The sequence below is a fragment of the Cydia strobilella genome, chromosome 6, assembly GCF_947568885.1.
Source record: "Cydia strobilella chromosome 6, ilCydStro3.1, whole genome shotgun sequence".
NCBI classification, from domain to species: Eukaryota; Metazoa; Arthropoda; class Insecta; order Lepidoptera; family Tortricidae; genus Cydia; species Cydia strobilella.
The window spans coordinates 17,331,448-17,351,299 of record NC_086046.1 but is presented as its reverse complement, the minus strand read 5'-3'; the positions used below and the strand labels follow the sequence as shown (position 1 = coordinate 17,351,299).

Below are 19,852 nucleotides of genomic sequence, written 5' to 3'. Positions count from 1 at the left end.
AAAATTAATATTAAATTATATAATAAATTACAATAAATTACATTTGTTAGTAGCAGTATGAAGTCTTACAACTAAGGTTAGTATATATACACAGCATTCTAATTTTACATACAGTAAATTGGCTTGCCTGTCAGCACATGTATCATATGGCAATGGTTCATGTACTGACAGTCAAACCTTGACGCAAATGCCCTCAGGACGCTGTTCGTGCTGCCCCGCACCCTACGTGCCAGGGATGTGCACCGCTTCCGCATAGTGGTGTAAAAACAGTCTACCCTAGCATCAGCAAACATCCCCGATGCGCTGCAGTAGCGAGGCAGCCCCTGACATCATCATCCTGATCATCATCCTGAAGGCATTGTTGTACTGTACACGGAGGGCGTTGTACTGTTTCTGCGTGTAAGAGATCCACAGGCTGCTCGTGTAGAAGGTTGTACAAAAGGCTCTAAAGAGAGTTACCTTAACTTCAGCAGAACAACGAGCAAACCTGCGTGCTACCATATTTGCCCTAACAGACAACGCCCTCCGTTCTCGCTCAATATCGGCATCATCCTTCAAGTCGGAGGTTACCACATGGCCGAGGTACTTAAAAGATTCTACCCTATTCAAAGGAGTGCCGTATAAGCGAATAGGGGGCACGGGTGGCAGATCTTTACCTTTGACCCGAAAGACCATGCATTCGCTCTTTTTAACGTTGTATATTAGGCCGTGACTGCTAGCAAACTGCTCACAGATGCCAAGCAACTGCCCAAGGCCACACGGAGAGGCACTCAACAGCACCATGTCGTCAGCGTAGCTTAAGTTGTTGAGACATACGTCATCAATGTGGCAGCCGACATGAGTGCTGCTGAGCTCCTCTATTAATGCATTCACATACAGGTTGAATAGCTTGGGTGAGGAGACACCCCCCTGTCTCACCCCGCACTCCAACCTGTATGGATCCGAATATGCGTTAGACCATCTCACAACGTTGACCTGGTTAACATACCAGAACTTAAGTAGGTGGTACAGCTCAGTAGGCATATTGATGTCTCTTAGTTTCTGCCATAATATGTCATAATTAACCAGGTCGAACGCTTTAGAGAGGTCAAGAAAACACGCATACACTGCCGTGTGTCGATCCGTATAATACCTGACAGTCTGCTTTAAGCACATGATAGCTGTTTCAGTTGACAGGCCCGGTCTGAAACCGAATTGATTGTGATTTATATTCAGGTATTTGTCAAGCTGTGTGCTGAGCAGACTGTCAAGCACTTTAGCAATCACAGTTGCCAACGAGATCGGCCTGTAGTTGCTTTTGTCACTAATATCGCCATGCTTGTTTTTAACTATTGGCACAACTACAGTTTTCATGAGAGCATCCGGCAAGTAAGAATGACTCATGCAAAGGTTAAATAATAGGGCCAGTACTCTAGGCAGGTGAGGGCCTGCATACTTAAGGTGTTCTATGCTAAGGCCGTCGTGTCCAGGAGATTTCCCCCGAGCCATTGATTTAATTACTTCATGAACGTCTTTTGCATTAAATCTAGCTATAATTTCCTGTCCACGCGGCCCCACATCACTTTTTGACGGCGATGTCACCAAAGGTGTCGATACAGTGAAATGAGATTTAAATATGCTGGCTATACTGCTATGATCGCTGATGCCATTAATACTTGCCGGAAGACTAGGTTTGCCATTCAGCCTCTTAGTTGATTTCCAAAAGCTACGAAAATCTTTATTTTCATGATGACTTGCCAAGATGTCCATTTTTATTTGTTCGCTATGGTTTTGACACCACTTCAGACGCTGTTTAAAAACATTACGACTACTTCGCATGTCATCATAAACAAGACCGGCTTTAGGTTTTCCATACCAAACCCATAGTTTAAATTTATCCCTAGCCTCTAAATGCGCCGCACGGACATGTTTGTTCCATCCAACTACTGGTTTCTTTTTAAAGGCGCGTTTCAACGAATAACAATTAGTGGCAGCATCACTTAAAACCTCTATTATATCAGCATATAATGCATCTATAAGTTTTTTGTGTCCGTTGTCATCACAATAACTGTCACCGCAGGATTCAAAGTTATTTGAATAATTATTACGGCCAAGCCGCTCATGACAAATTTTATTATACAGATCTACTTGTTCGGGTTTTCTTTCCCCCCAAATAACCTTATTAGTCACAGGCTTTATTTCGTATAATAACTCGGATCCAATAATACCAACGTTACATTTAATACAGAGAGGATAGTGGTCTGACCACATTACATCATATTGAAAGCTAACATTTACAATTGTTTTCGTTGCAAATTCCGTTGTCAAAATGTGGTCTAGCCAGCGCTTAGACCCATTAGCCTCGCTAATAAAACTGTAGGTGTTTGATTGTATTCCTAACATATCTATGTCAGCACAAGTCCACTTTTGTTCAGAACAAAAATCTAACATTTCGTTATAAAATAGTTCGTCCGGATGAGCGTTAAAGTCTCCAAGTATGTACGCCGAGCGGACATCCTCATTACTAATAGTAGCACTCACCAGGCTAAGGCAATCCGTAAATTCCACTAAGTTCACCATTTTATCCGTAGGCATGTAAACACTGAACACAAGTAACGATTCTCGAGCGAGGTTAATTTTTATGGCACTTACGCGCGCGTTATCACACTCCACAATAGAAACGTCGGGGAACACATTCTTATTCCACATCAGCGCGACACCGCCATAGGGTCTCCCACGAAGCATGCCAGCCGTGGTGTCTATCGCTGAGGTTCCAGTATATCCAAACCGTGGGTCTATTTCAGCTAAGTAATGTATATCGTCAGGCCGCAACCAGGTTTCTTGCAAGGCGATGACATCAGAAGACTGACATAACTGCCGTATTGAATCCACTGACCGCTTTACGTTTTTACAATTAAAACTTACTAACTGTACCAATCCATCAGCACTATTACATTGTTGGTTATTTGTTTTTTTCATTATGAATGTTATTATGTGTGCCGTCAACAGATAACTTTCTGTTCGTTGTGCCTTGTCTAAAATGCACAAATCTCTTAAATACTATGCCTTGCGGCCATATTTTAGCATCCAGGAAAAGTGACTCCTTGCTTTCCGATACGAAAAACTTGAATGCATTATGGGAGTTTTTTCTGATATTTAGTCGTTCTAGCATTATGTTTTCCTGTGTTTTGTCCTTGACATAGCTTATAATATCGGATTCAAGGCAATCTTTGTTAACATTTGAGATAAAAATTGGTATTTTCCTCTCGGCCGCTCTAAACTTGACATTGCTTTCCGCATCGCAGGCTAGGCCCCGTTTTCCCGCATAGCGGTAATTCGGTTTATTGCGCTTATACGTCTTTATAATCCATTCACCGTTTTCACTATTATTGTCGTGGTCGCGCGGGTAGCCGCTGTTGTCTGTCGCCGCGCGGTGGGTATCTACACATTCACTGACCGCTTGCGTACACGGTTCAACACTCTCCGGTAAAGGCGGATGACTCATCTCAACGGATAATAACGGATTCGATGTTGCGATTTCGTTGTTATTGGAGCACTTTACTTGACTATTTTTGAGTGGCGATTGTTTCTTCGGAGATAACTGCCTTTTGCTTATATTATTATTATTATTTAGCGGTATAGTAGGAGATACTTGTGACGTGGAAGAGTTCTCTTTTTCCGAGTTGTTGGAACAGTGGGATAGCCCAATTGGGCCACTATCATACATCCACGCACCCCGTCTCGCATTCACCTTGCTAAACGGCGATTGCGGTATTGACGCAAATTTCATGTTATTTAAATCCAAACGTAGCTCCTCGACTTGAGTTATTGTAGCATAAGAAGATTTTACTAGCGCCATATCATTTTGTATCTTAGCGAGATCTTTTAACAGTTTTGTACAATCTAAATGATCTACCGTTATTGGAGGTAAGTTCTCGAGTTTACGCGCAACGAACACGGGCACTTTATCTATTTCGACAGATCGTAGTAATGCCACAATGTCCTCCAGGTCTCGAACCTCCTTGCCACTGTTTTTTCGCGATATTTTGCGTTGATTGGTCGACACAGAACCAAACAATAAACATTTCGATATTTTGATTTCTTCGCTGGAAAACGATGTTCTGCAAAGGCGCACTAAAGTGTCGTCGTCTATCACCGAAAGTTTGTTCTGTATGTAGCACAACAGTTCATCAATGACGATATTACACGCGTTACATTTAAGCACATTCGTCATTTTCACGAATTTCGTCTCGAGCGAGTCGGCGAGATAGCCGTTAGCGCACACAACCGATACCGATCGCTGCGCGCGCGTCACTGCGTTAAAGCATTATGAGTTTTTGCAAAAAGTATATTTTGACGGGCGGGTAACTACGAAAGTACGGAACCCTACACTGAGCCTGGCCCGCTATGCTCTTGGCCATTTTTATTTTTATTTTCGACCAGCAGGTGACTAAACTTGCTTATTCTAAACAAAAAAAAACTGGCCAAGTGCGAGTCGGACTCGCGCACGAAGGGTTCCGTACCATTACGAAAAAAAAAACGGCAAAAAAATCACGTTTCTTGTATGGGAGATGGGAGCCCCATTTAAATATTTATATTATTCTGTTTTTAGTATTTGTTGTTATAGCGGCAACAGAAATACATCATCTGTGAAAATTTCAACTGTCTAGCTATCACGGTTCATGAGATACAGCCTGGTGACAGAAAGACAGACGGACAGACGGACGGACAGACGGACAGCGGAGTCTTAGTAATAGGGTCCCGTTCCTACGGTACGTATGACGGATTCTACGGTACGGGGTACGTTTTTAGGGTACGGAACCCTAAAAATGAGATGATGAACAACTACGAAAAAAGGACGTTTTCTTATATCGTCTATTTTTTTATCTCAAACAGCCTGTAGCTCCTGAAGTATTGATCGTAGAGTAAAAATATTTATAATATTTCTCGTTCCGAATTCATAACATGTCCTTTTTGAACGGATCATCATGACTTGGCAATTTAAGGAGTGTCTTTTCAAAAGGTCGTATTTCTCAATGAAAGTGTCGTATCTCTCATATAATTGACCGAAGCGTAGCGAAGGTCTACGGTTTGACTCGGGCATTTTGCTTTTGTATGTCCGGATGTTCTCCTCTACAGGTCGCAATTCCCAACCGATTCTCGTGAAATTTTGTGACCAATTGTATAATTAAATAGATTTTTTTTTGTCGATCCGGTTTTTGAAAATTTTTCAAAATGGCGGAGTTGTGATAGCTCGCGCCTATACAAATAGTCGTATCGATATAATAACAGTATTTTCTTTTTGAGATGTGTTTACAGATTAAATATCGAAAGATGTAGAAACTTTGTATTGCTGGTTTTGGCGGTATTTAGATATTTAGTTTTTACTCGAGGATGAGTAGCTGAATTTCGTCATCTTAGGTAAGCACTATCATAGTGTGTTTTGCAAACATTCGCTTTTTTCGTTTGCGCCGGGTGGTCTCTGGTTCGATCCCCAGTAATTGTATGCTACTACATAACTTTTTGTATTTTTTTTACACTTAAAATTCGTAGTTTTTTTTGTTTTTTATTTTTCTATTTTGAAATTGATTGATTAAGCGCGGGCTAACCGTATTCGTTTCATTTTTACAAGCTTTTATTTAACTAGCTCTAAAAAATATGTTTTTTTTGTTATTTTAATTTTCTAAAGTGTTCTGAACGGCGGAGCCATACGTTTAGTTAGCTTTAAGTGGTTCTCCTTATTCCGAATTTCATACAGTTGGATTTGCAGTTTTTATTTTAAAATACGTAGATTTCTTGCACCATAAACTTTGAGGTTTAAGTAGTATATACCTAGATTCGTTTGTCTAAGCGGGTTTATGGAGCCAATTATTCAATAATATTATTGAAAAATTCAATAAAAAATGAGAAAATTTTACTTAACGCCTGTTTGTGTGAGTGACCTCACTATCCATGTCAAACAAGATGGTAAAGTTGTTCAATAATAACTAACAAAGATGTCACTTTAACACAGGTCTGGTGACCTAACTAAGTAGTGCCTAATTTACTCGACAGGTGGTAACATCGTGAGGTCAAAACGGGCCGATTTTTAGGGATCCGTACCCAAAGGGTAAAAACGGGACCCTGTTATAATATATATATACATACTAAGACTCCTCTGTCCGTCTGACCGTCTGTCTGTCACCAGGTTGTATCTAATTAATAAACTGTGATAGCTAGACAGTTGAAGTTTTTAGAAATGATGTATTTTTGTTGCCTTTATAACAACAAATACTAATTGGTATGTGTATGTGAATGCAAGATATTGCTATATTTTGCAGTCTTTACACAATTTTGATGAAGTGTAACAGTCTCTACTGTTGAGTGTAAATATATTTCGATTTAGACGTCATATTTTTGTTGCATGCGTGCAAAGATAGATATAACTCCGTAATAGATGGATACAGTTTAAGGAAAAAACGTGCCTCGAAAATCAAGAAAATTTGATTCTCGTTCAGAGGGCGCTACTAGCTTTGGCCTACTGTCGTATAGATGGCGTTGACGGTTTCGTTTGTTATTTAACAATTTTAACTCATGTCAGTGAAAGAACATGGGTCAAAATCATAAAAATAATTAATGCAAATAAAAAAAAAATATCTATATTTAAATACATTTTATCGTATTTTTATAAATATTTATTTTTAGTTTTAAAGTGTGTCAGATGGTAGTGAATTTACTGGGGTTACAAAATTTACTATGACAGTACCGCTCTAGTATAAGTTACTCTATGATGCGTGAATATCAACACGTCTTAGAAAATGTTTGAGTTTTGGAAACGATGGTGATAATTCGCAAATTGTGCACAATCACGCCATCTTTTGGTGGTTAGTCGGCAGGACAGCCCTAGACACATTCATCTTAAGCTATGCTCGCGAGGTCTACAGCTCACAGAGCCACTAGTAATAAGACCTTTTGACAAGACAGTCCTCAATTCACATAACGAACATTATCAACGACACTTATTGACTATCGGTGTACCTTATTGTCTTTACAATACGGCTTATTATTCGTCAGTTGGCACCGCTGTTAACTGACGTATCTGAGTTTACAATGTACGTATATTGTAAACTTGTTTACAAAGTTAGCTGCTTTAGATGAATGTGTTAAAATTAAAATGCCGAATCACTGTGACTCGATTACCTTATTGTTATCAGCATTGAAACACTGTTTTTTTTTTATACTACGTCGGTGGCAAACAAGCATACGGCCTGATGTTAAGCAGTCTCCGTAGCCTATGTACGCCTGCAACTCCAGAGGACATCTAATTCATCTATTGGAGTGTTGACATCTAATTGTTTAATTCATGTAATTTTCTAACCATTGCTTAGTTCAAACGGTAAAGGAAGGTACCGTTCGGATTTAGACTACCTACACCAACATTACTGCTGCAGTATTGCGGCGTGACATTTTGTTTTTATACTACGTCGGTGGCAAACAATCATACGGCCCGCTTGATGTTAAGCAGTCTCCGTAGCCTATATACGCCTGCAACTCCAAAGGAGTTACGTGCGCGTTGATGCACCCTCGTTGAGCTCTCTGGCATCAAGAAAATCGCTGAAAATTTCCCTACCACTATGGGCAACATTGACTAGCCAAAAGAAAAATTTGTGGATTTCCGACTGCCGGAAACCTCCACACTTTGGAACTCTATTTCGATAAATTGATATCGTTATTCTTACATAATTTCTCGTTTCGGTATAAAGTACGTCGTGTAATGTAAATTTAACATTCTCTTGCTTTCCGACTCGCACTTGCCCAAATTTATCAATCAGGTGATTTGCGTATTATTAGATTGTAAAAATGTTAAACATCATCCGCGCATTTATCAGTTCGCAGTTCGTTGAGCGACGCACACGCAGCATGGCGCACGATTTGAACGGCAAGGTCGCGCTTGTGACGGGCGCAAGTAACGGCGTGGGCGCGGGGATGGTGAGACTGCTGCTGGCTGAAGGAGCGAAGGTAGGTCCCTAGGCTCCTCACACAGACCCGTGCTATTGGGGTTAAAAACCCACGGATTACATGGATACCAAACTTATTAAGGCCAGCTCAGACGGGACAATCAAATTTGATTGTCAATCTCATCTACCACGTACACTGTTACAAAATGTAATCATCAATTGTAGATTCATGGTGTCAAGCCCTCGAAATTAAAAAATCGGCCAGGAGCATGTCGGGTCATGCTCAGTGTATTAGGGCTCTGTAGTTACGGTCTGGTCTATTCCGAGAAAAAAATCTAGCGGTGTCACTACTTCACAACCATATAAAAATAGTTAAGTATTTGTTTTACAAGAGGGCAAAGTTGTTGTTTAACCGCTCGTTTGTTACTTTCGAGTCTTTCGACTAATGGCCAGCTTTTAGAGTCAGATACTTAACTCCTATGTGCGCTCTTGCTAATATTGATACCCGAGCAAGCGAAAGATTCCAACATTGAACCACGAGCGTAGCGAGCGGTTCGCAAAATGGAATCTTCAGCGTTGCGAGGATTTTAAAGCACGAGGGTTAAACAAATTTTGCCCCAGCGTGAAATATAAAATTTTTGACCACACCAACCCGAAGAACATATTTATTTTCTGTAATATATCATACAAAATCAAACCAAATCAAATCCAAATGAACGTCATTAAACATTTATCATTCAAATCATCATTTAAAAGTCAATTCTACTAGCTAACATAAGGAAACCACTCAAAATTTGCATCTGATTACTTTGCCTCACATGTGAATAAAATGCAAAAGTGAGATTTCCATTACGCATGCCAAGGCCCACATTCGGGGAACCGTTTACATTGGCAGATGGGTACGAGATTTTCCATAACGTTTCACTACTTATAAGTCAATTGAGCCAGAAGTAATAGGTAGTACTATTAGTTATTCTGTGGTAATAGTATTATCATACAGAACGGCCACCCACCGCCCCGCCCGATTCGAATTACCTCGCCCCGCGACAGCAGATGGTGACTTTTAGCCGACCGCTCAGTATTGTTTTTAAGCAACTTACTCACACAATCACGAATGCCGTGTGTACAGACGTGCCGTTCACACATAGAAACGCAAGTGATTTTTGATGTATAGCGTGTCCGCCCTGTGACAATGCTTGCGGGGAGTTACCGCATGCTGTCCCATATAACCATTCCGGTCGCAGAATCATCAAAGTAGTAACTAAATGTCAGATGTGTCGAAACGGTGTCGTAACCGTTACTACACTTTGCGACTGTGTTCAGTTTTGGTAACTTAGTGTGGTCGCCGTGTGCACACAATGTGACCAGAATTGTTTCAGTAACTAAGTGTCGTCGCCGTGTGTACACTTTTCGGTAACAAGGTGTCGACACATTGTGTACACTTTGCGTTCAGTTTGTGACCAAATCTCTACACAATGTGTCGTAACGGTTACTGAAATGTTTCGAAACATTGTGACCGCAAATGACAATATAAAATACCTCTTGAAAACGAAGGTTTGTCAAACTGTCCATTAATAGCAGTGTTGCCAGATCGTCCCAAATAGGACGAATTTCCGTCCTTTTTAATGCCGCACCGTCCCTTTGTCGTCCCTTCCGAACTACCGTCCCTTTTGGGCATCGAGCGTCCAATATAAAAGATTTAATGCCATGTTGTCAATGATTGACGTTATGAAGTTCGGGTCTCTACCTTCTCTTAGCGCCTATCCCTTTGAAGGTATGCTTTACAGTATTAAAAACCTGTTACGAAAAGGGGACCAACCATTGGCGCAAGTAGCGAATCGCATACAAGAACTGTCGAAATTGAATATAGAGACTACTTGGAACAAATCAGATCCCGCCCTCAAAAACGAAATTTTACTGGAAACTGGTGAAAAAGTTTTTAAGACAGTCAGAATTAGTAACAAATACTCGATATCTAAAAACAATAAGTTAATTTTTAACAAGCAGAAACGTCTGCGATCGATGCTATTAAGCTAAGAATAAATTTAAAAGTGGAAAAATTACTGCCTTGGGTGAGACTTGAACTCACGGCCTCTGGATAGATACTCCAGCGCTCTGCCGAGGCATCCAGAGGCCGTGAGTTCAAGTCTCACCCAAGGCAGTAATTTTTCCACTTTTAAATTTATTCTAAGCTTAAAAACAATAAGGACAAGTGGTTTCTAACTACTGACAAAAATTTAACAGAAATGCAATACGCTACTTGTGTAGAAGGAAAAATAAAAGTCTTCGGCGGGAATATAAAAAACAAATATATTTTTTTTGAGTTGCCATTTAAATCATCAAACATAAACATATATGCCACAGCGCTCATTTATGAAAATGAAGAATTGAGAGAATATAATTTAGACGACATTAAATGCAAAGTTTTTGCTATGGATTGCAATACCGAAATGGTATTCTTTCCAATATTATCAACGCTTCGATAAATAAACCTTAATTATTAACATTCTCTAAGCATACTTTTTTTAACCCTTATCTTGGCAAGGCTCAAAATATTTTAAAGTTTAATATTTGTTCAGTGGTTGACCATACTAAACTATTATAAAATAACAAGAAAAAAAACCAGGGTTTTCCACTTTACGCGTTTTCGCCCGGGAGGCTATTGGTTATTAAAATCGGTTCGTGGCTCGCAGTCTATATATTATATCACAACCATACGTTTGTACTTATTTAATACTTATTTAAAACTTAAACTACTAAAACAAATTGCTGAGATCATTATACAGGATAATTAAAAAAAAAATTAACGACTTAATTATATTAGGTATTCTAGTGAGATCCTCATAAATAAAGAAAACATATTTAAAAAAATGCAAGAAATGTCACGGAACGCTCACTTTTTGTATGTACTTTATATGTAACAATGTGTGAAAAATAAAAACTTTTATAAAAAAAAACTTCCGGACACAATTTAAGAATCACCAATATAATACAATGTTTTGTATGAAAAAAAAAACTTTAAATGATCTAAAATGATTTCAAAAACAATATACTAGAAATTGATTTCGTCTAACTTACACTACTTCAGTCATAATAATAAAAATTTAGTCTGTAAAAGGTAGAGTACAGGATATGTGTAATACAAAATTACTATTTTTAGCAGTCCAAACTTGACGAAGTTTACGAATAAATATGAGCAACAAAATCAGTGCTTTACGCGCGCTAAACGTCCATCTGAAAAAAAAAACATTACTAATTTAGAGTCTGTTTTCAAAAAATTGATCTGCAAAACTGCAAGATGAGAAGACGTGCTAATAGAAACCAGTACTTGTTATTTCTATTAAGTACGTATCAAAAGGTGTACAATTTCTGCGACTTAATCTAACAATTTTACATTTTTGCGACTAAAATCGATAACAGGTTCTTACTAAACTAAAACGACTTGCTGAGATCATTATAAATAATAATTAAAAATTGACGACTTAATTATATTAGGTATTCCACTTTACGATTTTTCGCCCGGGAGGCTATTGGTCATTAAAATCGGTTCGTGGCTCGCAGTCTATATATTATATCACAACCATCCGTCTGTACTTATTTAATACTTATTTAAAACTTAAACTACTAAAACGAATTGCTGAGATCATTATACAGAATAATTAAAAATTAACGACTTAATTATATTAGGTATTCTAGTGAGATCCTCATAGATAAAGAATACATATTTAGAAAATGCAAGAAATGTCACGGAACGCTCACTTTTTGTATGTACTTTATATGTAACAATATCTGAAAAATAAACTTTTATGCCAAAAAAACTTCTGGACACAATTCAAGAATCACCAATATAGTACCATGTTTTGTATGAAAAAAAAAAGACCGTAATTACCTTTTGTATTGTTTTAGAGCTCCCGATATCCCCGATATGATATAATGAGGGTAGACAGAGCGCAGTCTACACAACTTTGACACCCACCCGCTATCTTCAGTCACCCGTGAATAAGATGCATGTAACTGCGTCGAAATATCGGGAGCTCAAAAACAATACAAAGGGTAATCACGGTCTATATAGGTAGTGAAACTAGCCGTGAATCATTCAAAACTTTTATGACAAAAACAAAAAATCTGGACACAATTTAAGAATCACCCGATTGCGTCGAGGAATCATTTGTATTTTTGTTTGTTTTATTTCCTTCTTGCTTCTTTTCTTTGTCATTTGTATTCTGTAGCAATTGGTTAGATCTGAAAATAAAGATAACTTGCGGTCACGTTGGGCAAAAAACTATGTTTAGTTTGTTTTTCTCAGGGCAAAAGGAACAGTATTAATATGCAAAATAGTAAGGCACAGAAATACCAAAACAAAAAGTCACAAATTTTTACGCAAATAAATCGTACTTTTTTGGTCTGTCACTATTATTTCTACGCCATTATAGCATATTTTTGAACCGCTCATACGAAAAGTACGTAAAATCGTACTAAAATGTGCGGTTTAGCCAAAAAGTACGATTTTAGTACGGTTTTGGGCGGGGTACGTTTTAAGTACATATGCTATTCAAAAAGTACGTAAATAAAAGGTACGATCTGGCAACACTGATCTGAAAACAAATGAGTACAAGGAGCCATTTTGCAAATCCAGTAACTTTGTTACTACTTTTGACATATGTCTACACAGTGTCTACACAGAGTCTACACAGAGTCGTAACATTGCGACTACTTTGTGACTGGAATTTTTCTCAGCCTTAAACCATATTTTTACATCATAATTACCAAGTTTAGTAGTATGTAAAGCGTTATTTTTATTATTTAGGTATAGTATATGCATCGGAGCACTAAAATTGCATCAAATAATGTAGTTATGAACACATGCACTGAGAAGTAAATAATTTCATTTCTGGCTAAACTAAAATAATGAGGTGGCGCGTTGATAAAATTACACCTAGTTAATCAAATCACTCGAGCAGTTTAATTTCCCATAGTATTTAAAACCATAATGTAATATAAATGCAAACAATAAATACTTACGTCTTGTAAATCCTTCTTATCGATGGCGTTTGTCACTTGTTTATTTTTATTTAAGTATATTTCCATCTGACAGTTCCCATTTGAAACGAACAAAATGAACGAATGATTTTGGGATAACTAGTCGCAAACTGGTAACAATGTGTGCACACGGCGACGACACTTTGTGACTGAAATGTGTCTGTGTCGAGCCTTCCCCATTTTGGTAACGACGACGTAACGGCGACCACACTGCGACCGTTTTGTGACCGGAAAAGACGGTGTCGACGCAAGATGTGTCTACACCGTGTCGTAACGGCGACCGAAAATGGTTGTTAGGGGTACGTCGACAGAGTTATCGACCAATGAAACTGATCCTTGGGTTAGGTAATTCTAATAAGGAAACTAATTTAAAAATATAATATACGAAATACTTTACTTAAAAAATTGCAAATTTAGCTTACCCCGACCCGAGCGCATTTATCATCGGTAGGTTTTTCCCTAATCGCATTTTGCTTCGAGTTGTGTTTTGTCATTTGTCACATGCACTAATATGTATGGCAGGATTCTATCTTAGGGGTTCACCTTAAAACACTTACTTTCTAAGGCTCAAATTGCATAAACATCATCTTCATAACAGGGTCAACACCTTGCATTTTGCATGATTTTGCCTAATGTAATCGCATTTTAAATTTAAAAAATACTTTACACAGCACGTCGCCATTCTGGACATCGATGAGACTAGAGGGACTGCGTTCCAAAACGAGTTAAACGCTGAATATGGCGCCAATAAGAGCAAGTTCTACCAGTGCGATGTCACGAACGACGATCAGCTGTTCGCGGCGTTTCAGTCCGTCGTAGCGGGCCATGGGGGCCTCGACCTGGTAGTAAACAATGCTGGCATCATGAACGATGCCCCGCACGTGTATAAGAAAGAAATTTCGGTTAACGTGGTAAGTCCTGTTTGAGTTGCTCATTATCGGTAGGTAGGTATAATTATAAACAAGCGAGAATTCATTTTGTGGGCCTTTTTGAGTGCCACATCGACCAGCATTGATCTATTGTAGCGGCCCTTTAAAGTTCATTACTAATGCCCGTTGACTAGGAAATTCCATATTCTTTGGGACGTTATGCTTTGTACCTCATAAGGTTTCCTTGTAAGGTACGTGCCGTACTAAGTATATAGATCCTTCTTTTTGACATTAGTGGTCCGCAGGAACAGAGAATGTGCCTGCATGTCGTGTCTTGTTTCTTTCCAATTAGAAACATGTGTTTTTTCAACTTGCAGTGTCCCGTCAGTATTGTCACTGCGCATGATAGATCAAAAGATACTCGTAATTCGTAGTTTTCTTACTTACCTACGCTCCAAAAAACCCATTGGTTCGAACCTACGACCACGTAATTCTCAGGCTACCAGCGCTTCTTGCTATTGTCTGTTAGTTGCCATTATGCAAACTGATTTACATAATATACCTATTTCCAGACTGCTCTGATCACCAGCACCTTGAAAGCCCTAGAGCTGATGCGTACAGATGAAGGTGGTAAAGGAGGCACCGTTATCAACATAGCTTCTGCCGCCGGTCTTTGCCAGATGTCTGTCATGCCCATTTATTGGGCTACCAAGGCGGCTGTTATCCAGTTCAGCAACTGTATAGGCGTATGTATTTTTTTTATAAGTGTAGTTTTAGAAGACAGAATTCCAGACTGCTGCTGATGCTACATTTGGAGAAATGGATGCTATAAAGTGGTGAGACTAGTTAAAGATATTCTCTCCAAATGTTTAGTCTCTGCTCTCCCCTTTTCTCCTCTTCCTAGTTTGTGATTTTCTCGGTTCAACTTATTTTTCCATTCTCCGCCAAGACTAGTTTTATAGGTATTTTTGACACCTACATAATAACAATTTCAGAAAGAGGACTATTACAAGAAGACTGGCGTCCGCGTCCTGGTAATGTGTTTTGGAGCCACCAACACCAGTCTCATCAGCGGTCAGAAGCTGGGATCGCTCGACAAGAACGTGGCCGGCGAAAACATCTCCAGCTTTTTTTATGAAGCCCATCATGTACAACGGTACGTACGTTAAGCCTTAACTTGCTGCAGCACCAAGTGTCAAGTCGGGCAATATATGTCAGGTCAGGGGGCCTAGCTAAGATGGCAAACGTTAATAGAAAATTTAAACGCCAATCTCATGCCACTCACTCTGCCATTTCATGTGATGTTGAATAAAAATGTTCTATTCTATTCTATTCTATTCAATCGAAACTTACAATTTGTGGAAATGAAACAGTCACTAGACCTTTCGTAGCATCTGTCATCCCCATACATTTTTTTTATTTGTTTGGCGTTTATCTATTTCATTTCTTATCAACTATTTCCACTAACAAGCTCACAGTTTACACCATAAACGCTTACACGGTATATAATAATTAAACACTTAAAAGTAACAATTGCACAATATGTACACTTATAAAATAGACATATCAATAGAATATTAGAATATTAGAAAGAAGATAAAAGTTATTAAAAAAATGTCAACAAATTAATATTATTAAATTAAATCATATTATAAATCAGTATTATTAAGTAAATAAATCACGTCAATTATCATAGATTAAAATGAATGTCAGTATCAACTAAAGTCAGTAACCGAGTCGATAAAAATATTTATTTTTATTTTTATTAAATCTCTTTATTATATACAAGATATATATTTTGTGTTACTACGTAAACGAAATTAGCTTAAATCTAAAATAGGCCGTTCAGGCGTTGTACTATCAGATGGATGCTGGCGGCATTTCCTCGCTGTATCGCAATGCTGATACGTTGTGCGAGGAAGCCGCCAGCTCTTCGGTCACCAGTTACGTCAACCAGACGCTTCGCGATTTCTGCAAACAACTTGTGCGCGCTGGGACCCCATGGACCTAGAGTTTCAACTCCAAATGGAACGAAATGATACTCTCTACCGAGGCTCTTATATTTATTACGTTTTAAAGTTTCGGCGCTTTCCGCCGCTCCGCCCCCTTTTACATTAGTCCATTGGAGGTGGGACGGTGCCAGTGTGTCTACGCAGGTAGCATCCCACACCAACATCCGTCCCAAGCTCCAAGGAACCAAGGACACCCCATTGGGCCTCTTGCCATCATCCCTGATAATGCCAGTCGGCTCAAGAAGAGCGGGTACATTGATGGTGGCAAGAGATCGACGGATAAATAAAAAATACATTTACATTACATGGAATTGAGAACAGGCATAACCGCTTTTAGGAAGTTGCCTAACTGGTCAGCAAAAATGTCGGCATCCCGGACCCATACATATGCATACATATGTATGCAGATTATTTATTAGCACGACGGCCCGGACGGAAGGCTAGTTGTTGCTAGTCCCGCTTCATAAGGCCGTGCAAGTGCGAAGGAGATTCCAATGATTGTTATGAATGAAAGTTGTTAGCTGCTCCGGATCTACTCATGCGATTACAATATTATTAATTATACCTACCATTGTAAGGGATATTTGAATGCTCATTATTGCCATGAAAAAATTATAAACCTATGCGAATAATTTATTTATTATATACTTTTTACTGAACGCTGCTAGGTTTTGTATGGAGTTAGATATTGCTTAGAAAAAACCGGACAAGTGCGAGTCGGACTCACCCACCGAGGGTTCCGTACAATTTTTTTTTGTACTTTATAGTTTTATCCCTGTATTTGTAGTGTTAGACGATATTACTTGTCAAATTGTATAGTTCTAGGTCAACGGGAAGTACTCTATAAATTTAGATTCCTTTGAGTGTAGAAAATGTAGAAATATTATACGTTTTTTGCGGCATAAACGGCCGTATTTTTTTTACGTAAACTTGGAAGTTTGATTTTTTCACAGCTTCAAGGGACTGTAAATCTGAGTATAATTATGTTTTTAATTTCAAGATACCTCCACTTATTCCAGAGATAAAAGGTCTTAACAGACAGACAGACGAACGGACGGACGGACAACAAAGTGGTCCTATACGACTTTATAGCACTTTTTTTAAGTTCTGTAATTTCTACTTTTGATAAAATGACTTTGTTTACACCTATTGCGGTGGTCACGAATTTAGTCAAGAGGATGGGGAAGATAATTTCAAAATGTTAACTTACCTTAAGTTAAGAGTAATTGTTCCACTGCATTAATTTCATTTGGGTAATTTGGTTGTATTTCGTCAATTATTAAGCCTCATACAACGTTGAATTGCTCTTCATTTAATTGGCAATATTCCCTGAATAAACGATCACAATTCAACATCAGTTTTTAGGGTTCCGTACCCAAAGGGTAAAAACGGGACCCTATTACTAAGACTCCGCTGTCCGACTGTCCGTCCGTCTGTCTGTCTGTCACCAGGCTGTATCTCATGAACCGTGATAGCTAGACAGTTGAAATTTTCACAGATAATGTATTTCTGTTGCCGCTATAACAACAAATACTAAAAACAGAATAATATAAATATTTAAATGGGGCTCCCATACAACGTGATTTTTTTTGCTGTTTTTTTTTTCGTAATGGTACGGAACCCTTCGTGCGCGAGTCCGACTCGCACTTGGCCGGTTTTTTTTTATCGATATTGCGTATTTAGTTGCCTTCGACTGACTGACTTGTAAAAGCAAACAGGGCCGTGTTGCATAATAAACTACAACTAATATTACAAGCGGAACTCCTTTTCTATTTCCACTTATTAGAAAAGGAGTTCCGCTTGTAACATTAGTTTTAGTTTATTATACAACACGGCCCTGGTCTTCTTTTTAACCGACTTCCAAATCTCAAAAGGAGGTTATCAATTCGGTTGTATGTTTTTTTATGTTTGTTAATCCATATCTTCGTCATTTCTGGACCTGAAAATTCCTGAAAATTCTTTTGTCATTCCTAAAAATTATTTTTAAGTATATATCCCGACTATTGTAAGATTGATCCCGTTTTTGTTAAAACGCAGTTCTGATGATGGGATCCATGAGGAATCGAGGGAACTCCTCAAATGTTAAAGGCATACATTATATAATGATTTTAGTATTTTCATTAACAAATCAAGTATTTACCTTAAAAAAGTGACATTTGATGAAGTGGAACTGCTGTTGATGATCAGAATGAAACCCTTCAACGACGCATAGTCGCGTTTTGCGATTTGTCCTCTTCGTTATGTTTGTTAAGCAAGTTAGGTTTTCAAGACATATTTATGTCAAGCTCGATTTCTGATGATGGGATCCATGAAAAATCCAGGGAACTCCTCAAATGTAGCATACATATAGTGATTTTTGTATTTTCAATGACAAATCCAGCTTTTGCATTTAAAAGAGTGACATTTGATGAAGTGGAACTGCTGATGATGATCAGAATGGAACTCTTCAACGACACATAGTTCACGTTTGGCGATTTGTCCTCTTCGTCACCGACCCGGACCCAAACTTGGACCTGGACCGGACCCGGGCCCGGATCTGGACATGGACCTGATCCCTAGACCTGGAACCAGCCCCGGACTAGAACCCGGACCCCGACCCGGACTCGGACCCGGACCGAACTTGGACCTGGACCCGGATCTGGACATGGTCCTGGACCTGAACTTGGACCCGGACTTAGACCCGGACCCGTTCCAGGACCCGGACCCGAACCCAGACCCGGACCCGGACCTGGAAATGCTACTAAAAAAGTGGGTTAGGTTAGGTTTGAACTTCGATCCTCACAGAATCGAACTGCTATCAGAAAATGGGGTTAGGTTAGAACTGCGATCCTCACAGAAACGAAATGCTACTAGAAAAGTGGGTGGTTTTACCTCCTTTTCTACATAATTAGGCAAAAGATGCTGTCTTATATTTATATTAAATAAATATAAATGATAGCACATATGGAGTCTTAATTAATGATCATCTTGACTGTTGGTTAGGCTTCGACACGTCGAAGTAAAAAAACAAATAAAACAAACAAAGCGTTTTCTAAATTTTTTTTTACTAAGTACTACTCAATAAATTTATACTGAAAAATTCCTCACAATGGTATACTTACATAAATAAATACTATAAGACAATTTTATATTTACTTCTCTTTCATTTTATTTCATACTTAATAGATTAAAAATTAAATGAATAGAAAACATCCATAACTCAGGACCAAAAAATACATATTATCTATACCATTGAGAGATTTAAAAGGGATCTTTCATGCAATCGCATCAGTAGAGCCGGAGCAGCCCGCGTATATAGCGATTAGGTCCGCACTGGTCCGCACAGTGTGCACATATATTTACTTACATTACATGTTATTTTAGCTGCCCCTTCTTGAGGTTCTCTATGATTGGCCCTTGTATCGTATGATGCTTACTGAGAGCGACACCGTTTATTGAATTTGCCCATCTGTTTACAGGATGGAATCAGCAGCCCAGGCTGTGATTGATGCGTACAAGAAAGGCTCCAGTGGCAGCACCTGGATCTCAAGCCGGGACCTCCCCGTTATCGACATTACTGACGACGTCAATAGGGCATATGAGATCTTAGGCAAACATATTTGACCGCATGCAGGTACAGCGAGGTGCAAAATTGTATGGTCACATTATCAATGGAATTCATTCATAGAGTGGCCATGCCCTAACAGCTGGTTCTACATGTAGATAGGCAACCAAATTCAGTAATGTTTGTTAATTCTATTTACTTAAATTAAGTGTAAAAATCGGGAGGTTGAAAGCGGCATACGGAGGTTACAAGGTTTTATATTAGTTATTGAATTTATCTTAATAGATCGTTTTTGATCTTAGTTTTATTTTGTTGAAATAAATTTCAAAAAATCTAAATTCCGTGTGTAGGCGACGCATATATTTTATGTGAACTGTACTTTTAGGTTTATCAATTTTTATTGTTGTTGGTTAATTTTGGTACTTGTTACGCCATCTAGTGTAAACTATTCTAATTAAAGCTACATAAAAC

The 19,852-nt window shown here is 38.6% G+C and overlaps 3 protein-coding genes across 4 annotated transcripts in view; 1 reads left to right on the top strand and 2 right to left on the bottom strand.

Annotated features, from left to right (window-relative positions):
* Window positions 1–19,852, bottom strand: part of LOC134742445 (FACT complex subunit spt16) — a 261,308-nt gene that overhangs the window by 148,192 nt on the left and 93,264 nt on the right. The window lies entirely within an intron of this gene.
* The window catches only part of LOC134742464 (15-hydroxyprostaglandin dehydrogenase [NAD(+)]-like), a 102,246-nt gene that overhangs the window by 26,225 nt on the left and 56,169 nt on the right, over window positions 1–19,852 (top strand). The window contains exons 1-5 of one of the 2 annotated variants that reach the window (XM_063675641.1): window positions 7,352–7,977; window positions 13,628–13,867; window positions 14,398–14,571; window positions 14,821–14,981; window positions 19,296–19,650. In XM_063675641.1, coding sequence (XP_063531711.1) covers window positions 7,819–7,977; window positions 13,628–13,867; window positions 14,398–14,571; window positions 14,821–14,981; window positions 19,296–19,440 — 879 coding nt within the window. In that variant the 5' untranslated portion in view covers window positions 7,352–7,818 and the 3' untranslated portion in view covers window positions 19,441–19,650. Of the gene's footprint in view, window positions 1–7,351; window positions 7,978–13,627; window positions 13,868–14,397; window positions 14,572–14,820; window positions 14,982–19,295; window positions 19,651–19,852 lie in introns of those variants that run through there. The other variant, XM_063675640.1, reaches the window with a different exon arrangement.
* On the bottom strand, window positions 1,635–4,280 carry LOC134742173 (uncharacterized). The gene has a single exon (XM_063675152.1). The coding sequence runs from the start codon at window positions 4,211–4,213 to the stop codon at window positions 2,942–2,944; it is 1,272 nt and encodes a 423-aa protein (XP_063531222.1). The 5' UTR covers window positions 4,214–4,280; the 3' UTR covers window positions 1,635–2,941.

Excerpts from the sequence above, each read along its gene's own strand:
- LOC134742173 (XM_063675152.1), bottom strand. The coding sequence starts at position 4,213 with ATGACGAATGTGCTTAAATGTAACGCGTGTAATATCGTCATTGATGAA.